The sequence below is a fragment of the Drosophila subpulchrella genome, chromosome 3R (genome assembly GCF_014743375.2).
Source record: "Drosophila subpulchrella strain 33 F10 #4 breed RU33 chromosome 3R, RU_Dsub_v1.1 Primary Assembly, whole genome shotgun sequence".
Taxonomy (NCBI): Eukaryota; Metazoa; Arthropoda; class Insecta; order Diptera; family Drosophilidae; genus Drosophila; species Drosophila subpulchrella.
The window spans coordinates 13,362,808-13,385,937 of NC_050609.1; the positions used below are offsets into that span (position 1 = coordinate 13,362,808).

The 23,130-nt window shown below is 37.5% G+C and overlaps 1 protein-coding gene across 13 annotated transcripts in view; it reads left to right on the top strand.

Annotated features, from left to right (window-relative positions):
• Positions 1-782: 782 nt before the first annotated feature.
• The window catches only part of LOC119552880 (low-density lipoprotein receptor-like), a 34,556-nt gene continuing 12,208 nt past the window's right edge, over positions 783-23,130 (top strand). For 3 of the 13 annotated variants that reach the window (XM_037862875.1, XM_037862802.1, XM_037862823.1), the window contains exons 1-5: positions 783-992; positions 1,640-2,189; positions 10,845-10,985; positions 20,276-20,395; positions 20,842-20,961. In XM_037862875.1, coding sequence (XP_037718803.1) covers positions 1,652-2,189; positions 10,845-10,985; positions 20,276-20,395; positions 20,842-20,961 — 919 coding nt within the window. In that variant the 5' untranslated portion in view covers positions 783-992; positions 1,640-1,651. Of the gene's footprint in view, positions 993-1,639; positions 2,190-10,844; positions 10,986-13,752; positions 13,893-15,352; positions 15,573-20,275; positions 20,396-20,841; positions 20,962-23,130 lie in introns of those variants that run through there. The other 10 variants (XR_005219740.1, XM_037862784.1, XM_037862815.1 and 7 more) reach the window with 8 other exon arrangements.

A 23,130-nucleotide genomic window follows, 5' to 3' on the forward strand; every position in this document is an offset into this window, starting at 1 on the left:
CATATATTCCAATTTCCTTTATTTCCAGAGGAATTTTTGTGATGAATCCCCTTACAAAGTTTGTCAAATTATATAATAGTGCTTTGTTGCCAATTAGACTTGCTAAAAGCTCTTAAAAGTTTTGGGGATGTTAGTTTGAACGGCAAAGTAGTGGATCTTACTCTTTAAGCTATTTTATTTTGGATTTAAAAATTTCAGCATCTTCTTTGACTTGGGGAATACAATTATCTAGTGTTCTATTCGTTTCCCAAGCAATTGATCAATTGGAGAGTCAGGTGTATCTGAATAAAAAATCCCATTATTGTTTTCAATCGAAGCCTTGACTGTTTGACCCATGTCAACAAACAATTTATACCTCTAATTACGGAAATTGCCTATCCCTCTAATTGGCCCTAGAACGACAAATAGTGGAACGGAACACACCTCCAAAATTTATTGTTCCACGGGCTAAGAGAGCGGCGAAAGAGAGAACCACCTGCTAGCCCCGTTTCAATGTCAGCTGAAAAGTGATCTTCTCTTTGGCTTTATGATCACTTAGTTACATAGGATCGATCACTCTCTTCAGGGGGCCTCTCCACTGATGACGTCGACTCATGTGGGGGCCACTGGCTCTTTTCGCGCTCTTTTTATCTTTTTGACAGGTAAGATCTTGTACGCGTGGCGATCTTCGGTTCGCTGCCGAGCGAAAAACGAGCACTTCCGAAGGCAAAAAAACAGTGCTATTGGTCCGCCGGTACCGAACTCGCTTAAAAAGCGGTACTCTACCGGCAGTCTGTAATCGCAGTGCGTGCCGTTAGGTCGTCGCTAGTCGCATATCCAGTATCCGCCCCATGCTTTGGATATAACTTCTCCGTTAAACCGAGAAATTTCGGAACGCGAAAAAGTTTCGGAAAGCAAAAGTTCAGAGCAAATAAAAAAAAAGTTCAAGCCGCGACTTTGGGGCCAGCTCATCGCATTTGTCGAGCGGAAAAAAGTGTTAATTGAAAAATAATGTACGCATCTATTTTAGCCAAACGTTACGTCAATATGTCATGTGAAAAATAGCATAAAACATGTGTTTTGCCCTTGCCATAAAATAAAATAAATAAAAGATTTGGAAAAAAACAGATCAAATTCGAATAGGGAATGGTGTCAATGGGCAGGGGCTGCGCATGACTTAGCTCGGTTTACCTGGGCTTATCACTCGTTACAGCGCTGATAGCTGATATATTCAAATAAAGGAAAGAAAGAGACAGCCCTATCATGGAAGACAGAGACAGCAGGAGGTTTAACCCTCGTTTTGACCAAAGTCGTCGCCCTTAGTTTGCACTTTTTTGTGTGTGTATTTCGTGTTTCCATTGCTCTTATGCTGTTTTTTCGCAACATCGTATGATGTTTCTTTTTTCGGTCGAGTCTTTTTCCGCATGTTTATCACCGCCTCTTTCTTGCACTCTCTTTCCGATACATTCGATTCATTCTCTCACTTTTGAGAAATTTTTTTCGATTTTTTCTGTTTTTTTGGCAACCGTTGCGTGTGTTTGCTTGGACTTTTATTATTTAATAAGATGGTGGTATATAAATAAGTTGGCAAATCGAATTAGAGTGAAAAACGTGTGTGACCCACTGAGCCTAAAAAGTGCATTCTTACCATACATTCTAGCAGCTGCAAAAGATGGCCACAGCCTGTCTGCCGGAATACACGGAAAGTTTTCAAATCCCACAGCCAGATTTAAGAACAAACGAAAGTGGCGGCACCACCATTGGCCACAGAGAACCATCCAAAACCAGTGGGTTCTTCTACAGCGCCAGCACACATTACCAGAGTAAAGTGCAGCAGCTGATCAGCTTCAGTTTCACCTCATCGTTCCACCTGCTCTTCATCACCTGCATTCTGAGCATCAGCAAGTTCTGCAATGCGGCCGCGGTAAATGCCGCCCAGGTCACGGCTGCCACGCCCACCGCCAGCGAGATAATGCACAATCTGAGCGGATCGGCACTGCTGGAGCGCCTGAAAGCCAGTACTCTTGGTCCGACCCTCGATCAGCTGAAACACTTGGCTCCGGCGGCGGCCAACAGCCTAAGTCCTGGAATCGGATCGGGAATGGGCATAGGCATGGGGAACTTTGGCAACTCCATCAACTCGGTGTTCAACGGAAATCCCTTGAAGTTCCTGAACGTCTCCGGCAAGATCGGCACCCCACTGGATGTATGTAAGTACTCGAACCACTTGATTTATTCCCGACTATAAAAGTGTGAAAAGTCTTGAGAGCAGGCTCACAGCGAAAGAAATAGTTCAAGAAGTCTTTGCTCTGGGGGAATCCCCAAAGCAAATTATCAAAATTATATACTTATGATGATTTAAGAGTTCACAATTTTGTTGTGTCATAAATCGTTGACTATTATATGGAACTTTATTATTATATTATTAATATTCTGGGGGAATACCACAAACAAGTTATCAAATATTTATTCTTCTGATTCATTAAGAGTTCTGCATTTTGTTGTGACACAAGCCGTTGCGGATTTTATTGATGAATCAAGTCTCAGTATCACGCCATAACTTTGACTTCTGTATGAATAAGAAGACTGTAATAAATAATAGTTTATGAATTAACTAAGAAAAATAATACAAAATGAATATAAATACCACTATATAATAATATCAATGTAGTACTTTATAAAAATAACCCAAGCTGTACTCATATCTTTATAGCAAGCTTAAGTGATTCTTAGCTATAAAAATATGAGTCATTTCAAAAACGGTAAACCCATTTCTCAAAGTTATTCGCGGTTGGCATTATCAATTACAAATCCATATTTGCTGTGAAGCTTAATTGATAAAAAATATAATAATAATGAGTAATGGAGAGCCAATTTCAGTCAACGCAACAATAAAAGAAACCTTGATGAAAACCTAACATTTACGATTATCTTTAATCTTAATTAGTGACACATTGGTTTCCATTCACGGACCGACTTTATCAGATCTTCTTCGATTTCTCCGAGTGTAAGGGGCGGCGGTGTTTATTGTTGTTGCCGCCGCCACTCGCATTTCTGGCGATCATGCCACCAGCCACGGCTTCATGTGTATATGCTTATACCCCGATTTCCAGTCCGGCTCCGATTTTGGCTAAGGCTCCGACTTCGACTCCGACTTACTCGGCTCAAGTTTTATTTATGTGAATTTTGTGGCCAGCCGAAAGCCAAAGCGTCTGGCAATGCCAGTAAACTCCACTTCCATTTCCATGTCTCAACATTCCACAACGTCATACGATTTTCAGACTGCAAGCTCGACCCCCTTTCCCCCTGCTCACGACTCCTTTCCCCTCTTTTTTTTTAGTGTCGGCAGAAACCTTTTACTTTCCTCTGCACTCGCCTCTACTTACACTGGAAATAATTTACCAAATATAAGAGTCCAAAACGTTAAGATATCAAAAAATATATAACATATAACCATGTACTTTCCTAACTTGAATAGGATAACACGAAAAAGTGGTAAACGCCCCTCATTTGGTAAAACTCATTGAATACTTCTTGGCGATCAATCTGGGTAAAACTTCAAGAAAAGATCTAACAGTTCTATTGTGAACTAAATATTTATACGATCTACAAATATTCATTTTTCTATTTAACCTGAATTGATACATTTTTTAAACGATAGTTGAAAAAAGTTTATGTATGAAAAACCACTATACTACTATCATAGCTTGGATAGTATAAGATAATATAGTGATAAAGAAAAATTTACGAAGAGATATAACAGTTCAATTGTGACCTAAATATTCATGCAATCTACAAATATACATTTTCTTACTTGGGCATGATGCATTTTTAAAAGACACCTGCTCCTTAAATTTGTTTAATTGTTATCCCAAATTAATATAGTTTTAAGCCGAGAGTTTAGTTTACCCTGGTGAATGAAAATATTTTTTGTTACTTTCTCAATATGTGAGAATTTTGGTAGATTGAACAAATTTCGCTCAGTGTACAGTCTTTGCTTGTTCTGCTTCCCCTTATAATTATTCCGTTTTATGCTTATTTTTTCTACCGGCCGGCTTCGCTCCATGGAGCGAATGGAGCGCCACTTGAAGACTCCAACTCCGGCGGCTCTTGTGAAACCCGCAGAGAAAACACAGAGAAAAAGAGAGAAGGAGAGAATTAGAGCGGTAGACTGGGAAGAAGAGAACGAAAAGAGCAACAAGTGTACGATTCTTAAAGTTTCTTGGCCTTGCACATTGGTCAAAGTTTCTGTTAAATTGATTCCAGCACGTGGCAGATAAACAACTGAAATACAAACTGGAAATGTCTCGATCTATTTATAAACATTTCCTATTGCTAAGCTAAATTTAACAGCTTACGGGGTTAGTAAGTGATATTACAACTCAATAAAACCAAGCATTTTTGAACCCCACCTCTGACTTGACTTTTCCAGTTAATCTCTTAGAACATAAAAGTTAGGAACTATAAAGACTTTTTAATGTCATTCTGAAAGCTTGGCTATTTCTATTGTTGTGAATTCTGGCTAAATATCTTATTTATTTTATACTTATATTTTGAAATCAGCTCTTTCTGCTAAAAAAATTATAATGTACATGTGCGTATTGCTTTAAAACCTACGTAAATCATTTGCATACATGGATATGCTAAACTCAGTATCTTATACAAATTTAAAGAAGAGTATGGATTTTATAATTCAAAGAACTAGTAAAGCAAACAACTAAGACAAAAGTCAATTAATGTATTTGGGCCAAATACCTTTCAGAGTGTACCAATTTTATAATCTTTTGATTAAAGAAAAGGAAAATTAAAATGATTGATGAATTAAAAGTGCTTTTAAGTCTTTAGCAAGGGAATTACAAAAACATAGACTCCAAGCGAGTTTGTTTTTAAGTTTTAATGAAACCTTCAACTTGAGAAAAAGCAGAGACTCTAAACGCTTTGAATTTATGCCAACGAATGTCAAAGTTAAAAACAAAATGAATAACGCTGGGTCATGATATTAAGCGTAGCCTAAAGGTTAAGAGTGGATGATTGAAAGTGGGACTAGCGAATTATACAGGTAGTTTGCAATCTATGTCAGAAAAATTTTAACCGAACTGACAGCTTCAATAAAAGCACAAGCTCCTGTGTCAAATAAATCGTTAGACAGGTTTTAATAGGGGATATAGGTCACGGCAGCCCAGATGACATTTATTTCCGCCCAACTAAACTTGGAGCCAGCTAAATCGAAATCAAAATCAGAATCGAAATTGCTCTGGGAGGACAGCATTGACAACACTCATTTGGCAGCAACTTCTGGGCACGTCCTTGACAGCTTTAATGACTGGCTTCGAACGTAAGTTTCCCAGGCATCGACTTCCTGGCCGAGCTGATTTATTTCGAAATCGAATTTAAACAAATTTGCTCATCGCCTGTCCAGAAACTCTGTCGGCCAGTCGTCCCAACTTGGCCGGGACATTTATAATTAACTTGGCTAATTATGCCTGGAATTTGCACGTGCTCTGGATTCGACCGTCCCTGATACAAACTTGGTCCCTTGGACTGCAACTTGCTTCGTTTTCGTTGCGACTGCCTTAATTACAAAAACATTTGCCATTATGTATAATTATGGGGCACAAAAAAAAAAACATTTTCTTTTGTGTTTATTTTTTTTTTTTTGTTAAAAACTGGTTTCCATTTCCACCACCACTAATGGAAGCCAAATAAATGCACTGCAATTGTTCGTGCTCGAGTGACAAATTTCATAAGCGATGCATGCAAAACACAATCAAACGGTGTTAGCCATTTTTTCAATGTTCGTCCAATGGTGTGATGGTCAAATCAACGATTTTTTGCCTTTTTCCCACACACCCCACGGAATTTCTCTTTTCCAATTGGTTTTCTATTTCGGTGCTTCAATTAAAATATTACGCATACGCAGCGTTGCCGAGCCAAATTCATTTAGCAAGGCAAAAAGGTGGCGTGATGTGTTGGCTTGCCATTAGCTGGGTTGTCAAAAAGTTCCCAGAATAATCACAATGTACAGAGAGTACGAAAATGCATTCATTAGATATTCTATAGGGGGAAGCTGTGTATAATCGCCTGGCGCTACAACTCACAGCAAACAGCTGATGACGTTGGCGAAATTCCCAGAGAATATAGGGAACATCATTCATTATTAGCAGATAGTACTGAGTCATCCTAATGCCATTTTTGAGCCGCCCATACAACTTTGGCCAAACAGATGTGTGAGTAATTGTTATTGTTGTTAATAATAATGTTGTTTGACTGTTTTCGTCGGGCTATGACGTTAGCGATCAGGCCACCTTTTTTCCCATTAAACCGAAACTGAGACAGCAACAATAACAAGATACTCGTACTGAAGCATACCGAATGAATTCACATCTCTTGCCAAACAGCATTTAAGAGCACTCTTGATAGTTTCTCTTTAGTTTTTAACTTTTATAAACGTTTGGATCTTTGGAGTTTTCTGGCCCGGAGTTGGCGGTACCCAAAAGCGAGTGCAAACTGTACGGGTTGATATCCAAAGCGCAGTGTTCACTTCACATGATTATACAATTATTTGTTGATTATTCTTTATCATGAACGCAAAGTTAACCATTTTTATCAACCCAAATGTTATCTGCACAGCAGTGGAAAAAAATCACACGAAATTATTATAATTAAGCGATAGTAGCCTATCAGATAAAAGTTGTTTTTATAAATTCAAAATCATTCAAGTTGCATTTATTCCTTTGGTTATTGAAAAACTATTGCTTGACTCATCTGATATCATTTTCTGCTTATCATGCTTGACTAGGAAATATATAATTAAAACCTACTACGTAGCTATGAGTTTTTATAGACACTTGTAAGATAACAAAATTTATTAATCTTCCGCTTACTTAGAAAATGAACTTATGACCAAGTCCAAATCTATTCAAGCCATAAAATCTACTATAACCATTTAAAACGGTACCAAAACATTACGTGGTGTTGATAAGGTGGCTGCCAAATCCTAGTACTCATATCTATAGTTAGTGTTTTTTAGTTTTGCTTTTTTACCACTCATGGGGTTATCTGTCTTATCTGGAGTGACCAGCAGGCGCTTCCAGATAGTCAGATAACCAAGAGATTATTTAGTTTTTTAACTTTTAGAATGTCAGATAAGAATTGCATTATTTAGTAAAATAGTTGTGTTAAGAAATTAAAAAAAAATGGATTGAAAGGTTCTTTTAAAAAGATGGCACCTCCATTGAAAGTTTTCTAAGTGCCTTTAATTAAATCTTAAGTTTCACTTCCGACCTAAAACTTAACTGTGTAACATTCTTGTCGGGTTCAACAAAGTATACGTTTATAAAGTACCAAACACCATAAAAAGCAAAGCAAGAGTAATAAGTCTAATGGTATTTGTTAGCACCTAATTAAGTGATTGTACCTTTCAACTCACCCAAAAATAGTTAAAACTCTTCTTTGTAGCAGGATTAAAGTTTAACAACATGTAAATATTTAAAGTAAACACAGTAAACTAAAAGTTACAAAATTGTAATGAGCAGTTTAAGCTTAATGACCACTTTATTATGTAACGAATCTAAGGGCCCTTCAATTAGGTAACTTAAACCATCCTTAAATAGCTTGTATCAGTCTGTAAATAGTTTATGGTCTAGTCAACAAAATAATGACAAAGCCCTTTGAACCAATGCGTAAAATAATCTTATCACTTCGATGTTCGAACGCCTGTTCAGGTGCAAAGTTTCCGCTATCATATTTCGCTGGCTTGCCATTTTATCTAAACGAACTGGAAATATTTCGCTTAATTTGCGTAATTCTCTATTGTTATTGCGGTGTAGTTGACCATGGCCAAATCAGTGATTAATCACCGACTATTAATAGGATTGTAGGCGTAATCAAATCAAGAGGGACTTGGGCGTGGGCTTGGGTTTGGCATCAACATCGACAACCTTTCGGGCCATTAATAAAGCATTTATATTGATTTGAACTCTGATTGACTTTTGCGCTGATTTCTGTTTATTATTTCGCCCTCTTGGCCAACCAAGACAGCCCTCCTGTCATGCCCTTTGCTGTCATTGAATTAATGGTGCGAGATTTTCATGTGAAACACTCTTGACCAGCACTTTCCCTTCTGATTGATTCCTGGGCGAGAGCGAGGAATAAAGTAAAAATAAAACTGTTCAATGAACTTCGCATTAAGCATTTAATTGGCCAGTTGCCTGCCATCGCTTCTGTGCTTCTGAGTTGGACGGACATTTGTGATTCTGTCAATCAAATTGGCGGCTATTACCGATGGAGGCAGCTGCTCCATGGCTGTGGTCTTTGTGGAACACACCAGAAATTATTGCCCCACTGATTTAATTTGTATTAAATAGCTGGTCGGGAGAACTGGGTGAATTGCCCTGGAAATAAATGCCTGGAGAGGAAAATGAAAAGGAATCCTCTTTGAAAAAGCATTAAATTTCAAAGAAAACATTTTTATAGACTCTCCAAAGATATATTTTTCTAGGAACTAATATTCCATTAACCAAAAATTTATCTTTGTACTGTGCTTTCTTTTTATTCAATAAATTGTGTATTTAATTACAGAATAATTAAAACAAATTTATGAAAATTATAAAAACAATCATTAGATTTCAAAGAACACATGCTTATGGAAGCGAAGCAGATATATTTTTCTAGGAACTAATGTGCAATAAACAAAAGATTCAAGTTTTCATTGTTCTTTTTTCACATTTAATAAATTGTATATTCAACTTAAATAACAACCTGCCATTCAAGCACAATTAAACATTCCGTTTGCAGTATAATTTCACATTTTATTAAGAAAATCGCCGCAAAGTATTTTTAAGCCTTTTAAGCGCATGCTTTTACTCACCTTTGTGAATTAAAATAAACCAGCCTGACAGATGAAAACGATAACTGGGTTGTGAGAACGAATCAAAGAAAATACGTTGTGTGTGTCCATTAACCAATTGCCAGCCATAAAATATATATTTCTGGGAATGCAAAAATAAATAGAATGCAAAAAGGAGATGAAACCAATTTAGATTCAGTTTCGGTTTGCTTGCACTCGTTGTGAACACTATACCAACTAATCTAAGCCCTGTCAAATGGATTGGATAAGGGGCATTCTCTTTTAATATTTATTCCAATTAAGCTACTAAACGACTCACTTAAAATGCAAATTGCATTGCACATTTACATACAGATTTGTCTACAATTGCAATTTCTGAGCACCAAAGAAGTGCACACGGCAGGAGCAAACAAAAAAACTCTTTATAAATTCAAAATGTGTGCGCACATTTTTAATAATTTACGGGGACTAATAAAAAATGTTCAGCTCACACAGAAAAATAGAAAGCATCAAAGGCGAGGGAAAAGTGGGGCGTTGAATATATTTTTTGGAAAATAAATACACATGCAGGCATAAAGAAAATGCAAAAATTGCAGGGGCGTGGGAAAAGCAAGCGGAAAATATACAATCAGCGAAAACATTCTGAAGCGCTTAAAGGAGGAATTCGAAGCCTTGTATGCCTTGAATTTCCCATGGTAATGAACAACTAACACAGATACACAAACACTTGTCAAATGTGAGTGTGTGTGTGTCCTTCTGGACGTGTATGTGTGCTGAGGGCATTGCATGACAGTTCTGATTTGGTAATTAAATGCGTAAGCGTGTGTGAAAAGGAGTGGACCAATGTGTATTCAATTTTGAAAAACTTACACACTTCTTAAACATTTTTAAATAAACCTTAAAGCAACAACTTTGATTGCCCAGAATTACTTTTCACATTTCTAGTGAAAAATTCCTTTTTTAATTATCAGACTTGGTGACTTCAAGTTAAGTGTGAGCAAAAATAACTTATACGCCAAGTAGGCCAAAGATCGCCAGCAATATAGAGAATTTTTTTTATAAGTATTCTACATTTTATTTTAATAAATATATTTTTTTAAATATGTTTTGGGAAATTTTTAACCAATTGGAATTCTTATAATAATATTAAAATGCACCAAAATATTAAAAAATTCGTAAACAGCTCTATGTTCTTCTCTTGTAGGATCATAAATCCATTGCCTACAATTATGGTCCACCTTTTCCTTTGTAGGTGTGCGTGGCTTTCTGGGTGAGCTCGTGCGTGATTGTGACGTCTCCCAAGCAATTGTCAATTTGTGTTAAATGCGCGCAATTAAACGGTAAATGACACGCGGATAGACCGTCTCACACACACATATTCACCTCAAATTCCAAGCAGAACTGAGATACTTTGGCATAATGGTAACACATTAACCGAAAGTCAGTTGGCCCTGGCTTATATGCTAATCGGAGAAAAGACAAGAGAAAATGAAGGATATATAAGGCGGCCAAGTAAAATGTCAAGTGGGCCGTAAAACGATTGATGAAGCCATCTCATCCTACACTTTCCAACTAGCCGCCATCAAATTCTCGCTTATTAATTCCCCAAAAACTTTCTGGGTCCACCGCAGAAACTTGGACCGCAGAAACACCCACATTTATGTATAGACATACCCATAGACATGTGAAGGCCCGCCCTTTCGGCTGGATTTCATTATTTACAAGTTTTTGTTTATTGTCAAGTCTCGGCTTTCATTAAAAAGGGTTTTAAGGCTTGTCAACAAACGCCTTGAACAGCCCCTTTTCCCCATCTAACCATCGCTATCTCGCCTCCTCAGTGTGTGCTTAACGAGCCAAAGTTTTCAACTTAAATTTTAGTTATGAATTTTATTAGGCCCTCCCAGTGGGACAAAACTCCAACTTGCGGTCGCCGCCGTCTCCCATTTCCGTTTAATTACAGTCTGCGGCTAACCCGAGGATTTCAGCTTAATTAATTAATATGCATTTGATTTTGCAGCGCTCGGTCTGACCAACTACTGCGATGAGAAGCAGTTCCAGTGCTCCTCCGGACAGTGTATCCCCATACGGTTCGTGTGCGACGGGGCCTCCGATTGTCCAGACCACAGCGATGAGCGACTGGAGGAGTGCAAGTTCACAGGTGAGTGCACTGGGAGAAAAATCTTAGCTCAATTTAGAAATTAACTACGCTGATTTTCGGCTTAAAATTTATTATTACCTAAAGAGTTGCCTTTAATGGTGAGCTAAACTTTATAACTTAAAAACTTTATCTAAATTTTAAACTTTCTAAAAATTAAATCTTTATTATTTTACTTTTCTTACTTTTTTTTAAATACTGGTCTTACATTTATAACTATGACATATATAAAACTGAATTCCAAAATCAGAAGTTTCAAAAAATTTTTAGTTTTTTAAGATATATTAGGCAGCAAACTTTAATATTAATAAATGTTTGAAAATGTGCAAAGTACTTTTTTGACTGTGGAAAATCAATTTCAAGTACCTACATTTCCAATACTCCAATTAAAAAAGCCCCTTTGTTATATAGAAATCTGTAGGTCTGTCTGGAGTAACGAATTTTGTAACGATTTCTGGCTCGAGTTCATCATGTAGCTACCTCTATTTGCACAAATAAATCAGACGAAATTCTTTTAGAGCTCTGTCCCTGCCACTCTCAATTCCCATTTCTTACAATTTGTATCTTTCCGGCTTTGATTAGGCCTTCACTTCAGCTGTTGTCTTATTCAAATACACTCGAAAGGTTGCACAAAACGGCGCACTTGAAGGAAATCAACAGCCACAGCCGCAAAATGTATTTGCAGCCTTATTTTTTCTGGCTGTATCTTTTGCCAGAGCCTTTTAAAGAAAAGTTTTGCCAATTTTTTTTTCTACCCCTAGATGGTGTTGTTTCCTCCCATTTTTCTGTTTATTTTTCTTATGTGTGTGGCCATGGCCAAGAGCTGGCCATATCCTACAAAGTCAAGCGCTGGCCATGGAATTGGGTTCGGTATTGGGTTTGCTATTGGGATAGGGATTTACGGCGCTGGCAGGATCTGAAAACCCAGCTGTTGCCTGCGAACTACGTGCGCTCTCGCTCTAATCTGTTGTCAGTCATTTGTAGTTTTTCAATTTAGAAATGTCACAGAACTAACCATTTACTTCGCTCTGCGTGTGCTGTTTGCCCTCGTATTGGTTTTGGTGTTTTTGTGTTTTGGTGTTTCTGTGCTTCAGCCATTTGTTTGGCTTCGCTGTTGAGTAAGTAACAACTGGCTGTTTATTTAGTGTCATGTAGGCAGGACTCGGAATTCCCCCGAAATCCCCTGGCTCCTCCAGTTTATTTTCATTTAATTTTTACACGCCGAGTGTGTTTGTCGGCTTGTCTCTCTTTTTTTGCTATTAGCCTCTGCATTTAATTTAAGTTTGGTTTAGCAGACCAGTCTGTTTCGATCCACGGTTCGTTGACTTCGTTTGGCCTGGGGTTTCCAAAATAAAAATCTACCATTGCCTACTTTTGGGCAGCATTGCTCGAAACACTGCCAGCCGTAAATATTGGGCCAGGGCTTAGTCTTTAAGCACAGAACCGAGCTGAGCCACAATTATATATAGTATAGGGGGTCTTAAGTCGAACACACGCCTGGTAATTTACCAATAGCCCAGTTACAGTCGAGTTGAGTCTAATTTAGGGGCACTGCAAGCAAGTCAAGTGCAATTTAACTAAGTCATTGCATCAGCTTTAAACTGGCTCCAAGGTGCTCAAATCGAATGGATTTTATCACTCAAAGAATTAAAAACTCGATGTGCTACTTAATAGCACTAATTGTTTTGACAAGCTTAATTTGTCAATCTATACTTTGCAAATTATTATGCTTTACAAATAAAATACCTTGACTGCACAAAGATTGAACAGATTGCAAAACTAGTGATTAGAAAACTACCATTTCATTTTCGTTTATTTGGCTGCTATACAAATAAATATAAACAAAATTAATTCATAAATCGATGTTATAATAATATACAAAACATGTATTGGACAAAAATACAATTTACTATTGTTATGAAAACCGAAATATATACAAAAAAAAAGTTTAAAAGATTTAGCAAATACATATGAACAATGATAAGATAATTATTATTGTTTGTATTATCTGTTACTATATTCAATTTCGATGTTCATCTACTAAATATGCGTACTCTTAAATTATTGTCCGAAATTTTCTTAGAACCCAGTGGGTTTCATATTTTATAACCATTCCTTGAAAATTTAGAAACGGAATTTACAATCCAGTAGAAAAATAAATCCCCACACAGTCGAATGCCCGGAAATATAAATTACAAAAATTCCGAATTCAGCCGAATGAGCACTTCAATGTAATTTTAATATCTGAAGCAGTCTATGGGTATTTCCCCTCAAATAATTCAAAACATATCTTTCGCATTTCTATTACAGAAGCTTAAAATGACGCCTTAAGAAATGTAGGACAAAATGAAGAAAATAAGAAAATAAGTAAAGCAGTTTAAACTTGACCTAAAACACATATGGAAGCAGATTCTGCCGGATCTTTAGAGAATAATCGAGGGGACTTTAGATGACGAATTAAACCTTATCACATACTTACAGTAGAATTAATCGACGCCTTCAATAACGATGCGACACTTAAGGCACTTAAGATTATTTTCATAGTGGGATAGGGTCAATAGGTTTCGGGATTTTTGTTTTGACAAATCACCATTTATTGCGCATAAAGATTAGATGGATTATATTTAAATGCCCGTGAGTTGCAATCCAAAGACTCATTTATTCGAGTGAGATTCTACCTATGAGTGGGAGCTTTGAGTGGGACTCTTATCATTTTGAGTGCAAGCTTCTGCCGCGGAGTCTGCGATACAAAGGGCTCTACTACATCTGGAAAATGAAACGGGGACCAAACAGAGCTTAGTTTGCGTCGAACTCTGCAAAGAATCGGTCGTGAGGGCTCTTCGGCCAGGATAATTAAGATTTCAGGACTTCGAGGCGGCAAATAATAAACACATTCATAAAATACAAGTTGTGAGATATTAAAAAAAAAAAAATTTCAACGTTCTATAAGTTCAAAGTGACTTTTAAGGAAAATAAATAATTTAAAATTTTAAAAATATTAAAAATTTATGAATTATAATAAAATACAAAATATATATAAACATCTGTTGTTGGCCAGCAAAAATCAATGGCAAGGCCAAATTGGGCCGACAAACGTTAGCAGACAGACGGTTGAAAACAGTTTGCTGGCGTCCCTTTGGCGGTAACATCAAAAGGCATCCGCGTTCAAAGCAACAGCAGCTTTTCCCCCAAAACGGAAGCTTTTCCGCAGTGCCTGTGTGTGTGTGTGCGTGCGAGTGTTTTCCGCTTTTCCGTTTTTTGTGTTTTTTTCACGCTTCTGCGCGCCACTTTTTATTACATTTTTATTTTGGACCACTCGCCCACTCTCTTTTTTCGGTGGAGCATCTCTTTATAAATGCTCTTTGCGGTCTGGCATAATTCGGCTCTGATTTAGCCAAGATTTCGTTTTTGTTTTGCATTGGATTACATGAACTTGACACCGAATGCAGGTTAAAGGACCCAGAAAATGCCACTTGAGTAGCATTTCAAATTTCAGCCCCAATCGATCAAGTTAAATCTTCACACTTTCCCTGTATTTTAATCCGCTATAATTGTTATTTATATTTATTCGTTTTCATTAAAAATTCCCTGTTGTGTGAGAATTTGTGAGCGTCATAATTCCTGCCGTCATGTCAAAGTACAAAATTGCAATTAAATGTAAACACTCGACTCGGCTTAACTCAACTCCCCGGAGAAAAAAAAGAAATCCAAGCGAGGATTATGTGAACTTCTGATAAAGCGACCGCATTAATAATTATTCAGCAAAAATCAGACAAGCAGACAAGAAAAAAGTGCCTTAATTAAAGCGTTAAATGCCTTGAAAATATGAAAATTGAACAAACAATAAGAGCAAGGCATAAAAAATAAATAAAATCCCACAGTTTGTGGAAGCGTTTCGCTTATGAAAAGCTTTATTTAAACTACAGATAATACAGGCAAATATTTAGCCACATTTTTTCACAATTCATTTATTTAATAAACAAAAGCGTGGTAAATAAAATGGTATTTTTAAATTAACAAAATTGTACAAAAGAATTGCTGACCAATAAATATTTATAAACTGAATAATAGCCAAATTACCCATTAAAATATCAAGAAAAAATGAATCCATTAATAAAGGCAGTACATAAATTGAATTTGAACGCTTGAAAGGAAAGACTTGAATGCACATGAAACCAATTAAACTGACGTTTTCGCGCGCATAAACTTTATTTATTATTTGCGAGCGGAAAACAGTTGCCTACTTTTGAGTTACTGTTGGCCTTTCTGTTATGATGTTATCATGTTATGATGATGTTTCCGGCTGCCATTTTTGCTGGCCAACCACTTGACTGCCATTTAAAATAATTATGATTACACGCTCGCAACAGAGAGCCCAGTGCAACCATTCGTGCGATAGCAAACCCGAATAAACAGCAATTTAATTTAATTATTCAGCGGAGCACTTAGGCAAGAACATTATCACACGGCCGCCTAGTGTACAGTAGAGCCTCCGAAGAACCAACATGGGACCAATACGCAGCACACTCGGCTGCTCCTTCCTGCTGCTTATCATCGGATTAGTGCCGCAAGCGGCTATCAGCGTATCGGGTATGATGGGGGAATCGGTTACGATTGTGGAATGATAATTCCCGCAAATCAGATTTGCAACCAGATTAAGATAGGAAGCCGCTTAAATCTGGTTTTCCCTTACAGCTTTTATATTCTACTTGAGATGGGGAAAAGTTTTCCTGTCTCATTACTTACATCATATATTTAACAATTGGTTATATTCTTGTCAATTTATGTTTATAAATATATATATGATATCTTATAAGGTTCAATGGCAATAGCTAAAAACAAGAATAGGCTTGACACACTCAAGTCTATATGTAATGAAAAGCTGTTATCATACCGGGTATTGTTGTAAAGTAAATGGGGGCCTACAATTATCATAATAATGTAACTTCCCCATGGAGCTGAACATGAGTATACATATAATGTCAAAGTTTTTGAGATTACAAAGCCCAGTCCCATTAACCGCTTCAAGTGAATTTCAATTTACTGTTATTGTCTGTACGACGTAATCGTTGAGTGGGTGTTATCTTTTATGCATGGGCGTGGCCACGGGATGTGGGCGAAAATCGATACCAATTCCACAGAGACGACAAAAAAAAAAGAATGTCTTAGAAGTCAGAGTAAATAAATAAATAACTTATAGGCAACTAAACGGGGAATGGCCATTAACAACAGGGCTGATCCAAGGCATTAAGATGGAGCTTCAAGTGCCCTATCCCCATAGCGTTGCTCATACGCCGCGTTGCCAATATACACCGCATTACCCATACGCCGCGTAAACAGGCGGGGAGACAAAAGGACATGGGACATTGAAGACGCCTGCAGACTTTTAAGCAGTTTTTTTTTTCGTAAACACCATGTGGTGTGCGGATGCCATACGTACTGGTCATGGGTGGTATGCTAGTGCTCGATATCGAGGGCATAAATATTCATGCAGCACATTTGGAAAAGGCAGACAGCTGATAAGCCTGGCGAGAGAAGCTTGTGAAAAATCTAAAAAGGAAAATGTGACGAAGGAGGAACTGAATCCTCTCTATATATACATACGTATTTATATGTGCGCCAACTGCGGGCCTAAGATAACTTTAGTCGCACACATCCTGGGTCCTCGGTCCTTAGTCCTTGGCCTTGTTGGTTGTCCTCCCCAATCCGTGTCCTTTCCCGACAGCCATAAATTATGTATTCCGCACATTTTTAAGCGCAGCAATCCATCGAATTGCCTCGATCCTAAGTTGGCCAGGAATCCACTGAAATGGGAATTACTTTTCGTATTTTTCACGGCACCAGTTCTCCTCCTTCTTCCAATCCGCAAAATCAATTTGTTTGCGTCGCTTTCGCGAAACAAGTTTATTTAACATATAAATTGGCAAACATTTAAAGTGCGATTGCTATGCCATTTGTTGCACTGCCCAATTTTCGGCAACAGTGGCTGGTTCAGCCTACATGAAACATAAAACTTTGCCTCATTAGGGTTTTGTTTTTTTTCCGGGAATGATTTATGATGCCCGACATTGTATCATGTACCACAGGCAAAAAAAAAAACAAACCCTTGGCTTCCCCATTTGCCTGCTCTTTTTTTTATTGAAATACTTGAGGCGGAGTACAACTTCAATAAAGTGGAAAAAGGTGCCATAAACAACAAGCGGCGAGCCTTTTTTTACGACACAACCCGCTGTGTACGGAAGCAGATACTTCTCTAAACAAAGGCAGAAAAATAAATAAATAAAAAACCGGCGGGGAAAACAATTGTAAACAGTGAAAAAGAAAAATCCCCCTAACTGTGGCACAAATTTTTCATTTATTTATTGAGACGAGACAGGCGTAGAGGGGGGATTCTAAAAGATGAGGGTCAGGTGGAGCTGGAAGGGGCAAAAGTTAAATTCACTTTCCTTCTTCCTTTTTTATTTTTTTGCTCTCCTTCCGCCGTTTAAATGAATCGGACAATTCAATTTATGCTCTGCCAGACAGACAAACTTCATTAGAACATCTTCCCGTTCCCAAAAAACCAACCCAGAAATCAATAAAAGTATTTCATGTTACATCCTTTTTGTTTTGTTCGAAAGTGAATATTAAATTTGAAAAATATTTAAGTTGTCACGACTTAGGCAGACTTAATCCTTGCATTAATTTTACAAAATAAGAGGAATTTACACAAAAAGAAGAAAGTAGAGAAAGGATATTGGAAAACGGCAAATATCAGAAAACTTTTAATGCGCCAAATCGATGAATGACCGCAGAAACTTTTCCCCCATTTCCCTTGGACACTTCCCGAGTACAAGGCAACTTTTTCTATCACTAAGCTTTCGGCCTGTAAATGAGCTTGGGGACCGATGATGTCCTGGAGAAGAGGAAAAGGAAGAAGGACCTGCATTGTTACAAAAACTTTGTCGAGAGGTTAGTTCTCGGTGTCTCTGTATGAAAAGTTTTCGATGTATTTGCTTTGGCCTAAGTCGGCTGACTTTGTCTGACTTTTGTTGCTGTCGCCAGTTGGGAACCTCAATTTGTGATTGCCCCCGCGTGCCCTGAAATCAAAGTGTTGCACTGCAGTTTAATAAACATTTGCCACCAGGTGTGACATTCATTATCGCACGAGGTGTCATCTGATTTTCTCCCCTCGCGGCGGGAAAAGCACTTTAAATGAATTGCATAATCTGCAGTGGGTTGTGGGTGGGGGTTTTTTTCCGCCCACCCCTGTGCCAACGGGAATTAACAGCCTGTCTGGCAGGAACACCCCCACATTTTCCGCCCACTCGTAAACCAACCTCCAACCCATCCGAAAACCCATACCTTTTGCACCACGTTGTCGCGACGCGGCAGACTGTAAATAATGAAGTTTGCATCTGGGTGGCAAGTGGCAAGTGGCAAAGCAAAGCAAAGCAGCTGCGAAAAGTGCTTTTAGGCACAGGAACAAAAAATGCATATATTTATTTTAGATATATATAAACTACAGCTAACTGTTTACCAAATATCAACATTTTGGGAGTATAAATGGTATTTCTAGCCAAAAAAAGGCCATTCAGTGCATGTCAGTGGCATACAAATTCGATTTACTACCAGATATATTTCGATTTATGTCTCTGACTAGTTGGATTTCCATATTTACATCCCTAGCAAACCAAATCAATTTGTTTATTTTTCTCTTTATATATATTTTTTCTTTTTTTTTTTTAACTTAGCTTTTCTTTCTGTGCAATAAAGGAAAACAAATTGCTTGTGAAGAATGTCTGTTTGTGCGTTAGCTAAGTATAATGTCCTTAATTTTGTGTGTAATTTTCTGGCAATGACAGACTATTTATGGTTCAATAAATAAATCATTTATATATATGCACGGCTATTTAAGCTTAAACTACCTACCAAGAATTTTAGTACAAGTAAACCAAAATTTGATTACAAATACTCGTACTTAGCTCATTTCGTTTGAACCTCGTTGATGGTTTTTGCTCATTAAGCACAGACTAAATCAAACCTAAAGCAGAAGATAACCCACACCAGACCGCGGAAAACTAATCCCCCTTTTTAATGTTCCACTTTTGGGGCGCTAACTGCCGCTGTCTAGGTAAATACGCCCCACAACGTTTTCACCATTCCGGCGAACATTTTACCATTTTCCGACTTCCCGGGTCTCCGAACGCAAAACGCAGAACGTGATGCGCATTTTTCGCACTGCGGCGACTGTATGTCTGAGTCCCCCGGGTTTTGGCTTCCACTTTGGGTCCCGCTTTTGGGTTTTGGGGTTTAGAGTTTGGGGCTTGGGGCTTGGGGTTAACGGAGTTTGGTAGTGCCACAAAAGTTGCGCTTAAGTTTATGGCCAACGACTCCCGGCCCGGTGGGTCGAGAAACTTTACCCGACGGAGCAGCCAAGGATCCCCTTAAAGTCATCCCTAACCGAATGCAGATGTCATTCAAAGGAATTCGTTTGAATTAAGCGCCAAATTGTCTGCACTCTTGTGGGAGAGCTCACAAAAGGTGCAACGTTTAGGAAACTCTTTGGGGAAAATGTATTTATAGCTAAAGAAATGTAAAAATGTCAGGGATCTTAATATTAAGTTACTGGGAAAACGTTTTAATAAAACGATTTTTAAAATAAAATAAAGTATATCAATATGTTTGCCATTATTATTTAATTTAACCTTAAAGATTACATTTTTTTAATGATATAAAATGGTTTTCTTTCTTGTCACCACCGTTAATTTGCCATTTAAATAACTTGAATCTTTTAAGTGCTATTCCCCACTACCTTTCAATATTGTCACTTTGTGGCTGCCAATCAATAAATAGATTTTCTCAACATCAGCCAACACAACATTCTGCTGTCAATTGTTAAACCAGCCGAACCTAACTTCATCAGGAATTCCTTTTATCCTTTAATTGCATTGCCATCACTCAGTCGGCCAAACAAATTGTTTTCCTTCTATTAAATATTCTACATATTTGTTAGCCCTTTAAGGACACTTTCTGGTCCATTGTTGACGAGCAAAGTCATAAAATAAAATAAGCGGAAAATGACAGAAAAACTATTTGCACTAAAACATGAAACAAAAGCTGAAGCGGAAGCCGCAGGAACATAAAAATCACATTTTTTTTTTTTGACACACTTAACAATTCGAGCATTAAAAGTTTGAAAGCCATGCTGTGCATAAATGTGCATATATATATTTATGGGAATGGGAATATTCTATCGAAGCCATTATCTCCAGCAGTTATGTAAAATTGATTTCAAACATTTACCCTTGCAGAATCGACTTGCAGCCAGGACCAATTCCGCTGCGGCACCGGAAAATGCATTCCGCAAAGATGGGTCTGCGATCGGGAAAACGACTGCGCCGATGGAAGCGACGAATCGATATCCCAGTGCCGTAAGTGTTAGCCATTATTATTGATATAAGCAGTAGATATCGGCTATATGCGATTGAAAAAGTAATTGAAAAGTAATTGCAAATCGGTTTGAAATGGTTTTGTAGGAAATCATTTTAAATCTATGTGGATTTACCACAACCCAAAAGCTGAACCTGTTAAGTTTTTCGATTTATTCGAGATCTCAGATCAAAAATCTATAACTTTTAAAGTCATATTATTTGATTTTGGTTTTATTTTAAAATTAGAAACGCAAACACAATGAAACTGAAATCAAATCTATTTAAAATTTTAATTTTTGACAGAAAAAGGGATATCAATTTCAAAATCTAAATAAATTGAACTTAAATATTGGTTCATTTCAATTCTGCTTAGAGCCCAAGTCGAATTTAATATATAGGTATTTTGTTCCTAACTTAAATATTTTAAAAAATGATAATGTGTTCAGGAGGTCAGTGCTCCGCCTCAAGGTTCCTGTGTAAAAATGGTGAGCAATGTGTACACAGGGATTTCATCTGTGATGGCGACGAGGACTGTCGCGACGGATCCGACGAATTGGAATGTGCCTGTAAGCAAAAAGAATGAATTATTCCCACTCACATTTGCATACTAACTGGAGGATTTGTCCATCACTAAAACGAGCCAAAAAAGCGGAGTCACTTAATCGAAATTTAAATGCATGCCCCATGCCCCTCAAGAGGACTTTATGACTTTCCTGGGACGAAGACTGACCAGGCCATAAATTAATGTCACTTCTTGCGGACAAAATCGCGACGTGACCATCGGCGGAACTAATTTGTATTTATGCATTAGGCTTTCAGGCTCCCTTCTTTTCATTTTCGGCGTAGTTTCCGCTTTTCACTTCAGTCCTCCCATTTTATATTCTTGCCCAGTAACTTGCTTAGTGGTTTATTGTCTGTGACACACAATTTCCCCACTATATATACACTACTTATATACAGGAGAGTGCCTGTAGAAGGAAAGTAGCGAAAATGTTTTTATGTCGGCGGAATTTCAACGCTGTAATTGAAAAAATGATGCGATTTTTATGATGTTATCCTTGATGAAAATAAAAACCGGTAATCAAAAAGCGAACGCAGCGCCAAATTGAGCCTGTGGTTTATACGCTGGTACTCGTAGCTCAGTGGCTGGCTACCAGGATGCCGGGACTTACAGTGGTGTTCGAAATAATAGTGACTTATTTAACTCAAATAAAATTATATGTTGAGAAAATATTGTGAAAAATATAAAAATATTTATTTATAATATTTAATATATATTTCTTACTTATTTTCTATTCATATTTCAGTCAATAAATATTTTTCGAGCCGTCACTTATTTTCCTTATCATGTTTCAGTCAATAAATATTTTTCGAACCGTTTAAAAATGTCAAAAATTCACCAAAGATAAATATTGTTTATATAGAATCGCCAGATGATTTTGTTTACCTTTTAGCGGTTTTGTATTGACGTTAGCTGTATGTTGTATGTGCATAAAGCCACGTCTGCCCATGTGAATGGATATGGCTGTCTTTTTATGACTTTTATGTGCTTTAAAATTGTCGTCAAACCTTGTTGACATTTCTGCTTTCACCGAGTTATCCAGTTACCCCTGTGAATCTTAATTCAACTTGGTTTTCGGGGCACAAAAAGTTCCGCTCACTGCAAAGGATTACTGCCTTTAAAACTGATACTTTCCCGTTATGGTCTCCGCCCCGTTATTTAATTCCATTTAACACTCAGCTCGGACTCTTCATATCTTTGTTTACCATTATGGGGGAAACTTGGTTTCGCCTTGGAACAAAAGATCGAAACGGGGCTGTAGTGAACAATAAACAAAACGCAAACTGCCCCACAAAGGCATTAAGCTTCATTGGCTTTCGAGTGCTGGAGGAGAGATGAAGGCGTGCTGGGGGGCGTGGCCGCTGCACTTGACCAGGACATGACTTGTACATGGTCTAAAAAGCATTTTAAATAAAATTAAAATCAAATTGCAAGTATATGGGGTTTGGCGCCAGATAACAAGAAAATGCTATTGAATACAATGCCCAAGTTGTGTGCCAGGATGTGTGTGTGCAAGGACCCTCCACGGTGGTCCATTGACTGGGACCCCACGACAGCAAATTGATTCTGCCAGGACTCACAAAAGCCGAAGCCGAGAAGGAAGCTGCTGAGTCCCCATGGACGAGAATGAAAATGAAACGTCCATTCAGTTCAGCCAAGTAGTTACCTACGAATGGGTAAAAATGGAAAGTTTTCATATATACGCAAGCTCCCCCAGTTGAATGTTTTTCCTCACCAACAATGCAGAATTTAATGAAGCCATAAATTATGGTTGGCAAAATGATATTGGATAATTGAATATATATCAGAGGCTTGGAAGAAACGAAAACGAAATAATCGAGAAATAGTTTCAACTCTACAAGAGTGATGCTTAACTGAAAATAACTTTAATGTTCGAGCTTCCATTTAATTATGAGAAAAGTCCAGAGAAAGCAAAAATATGTAATTACAGGGAAATAATAGTTTTCATTCTAAAACCAATTTCAGTATTTCATTTGAATTTAATTAAATTGAAATTGAATGCATTTATTCACAGAGAGTTTGGCTAATATAAAGCGTAATTTATTAATAATACAAATGCTTATAAAAAGCATTCACAGAAGAGATGTTTTGTCACATAAATATCAAATTATACTCAATATCTAAACAGCAGGAGCGCCAGCTTATACATTTA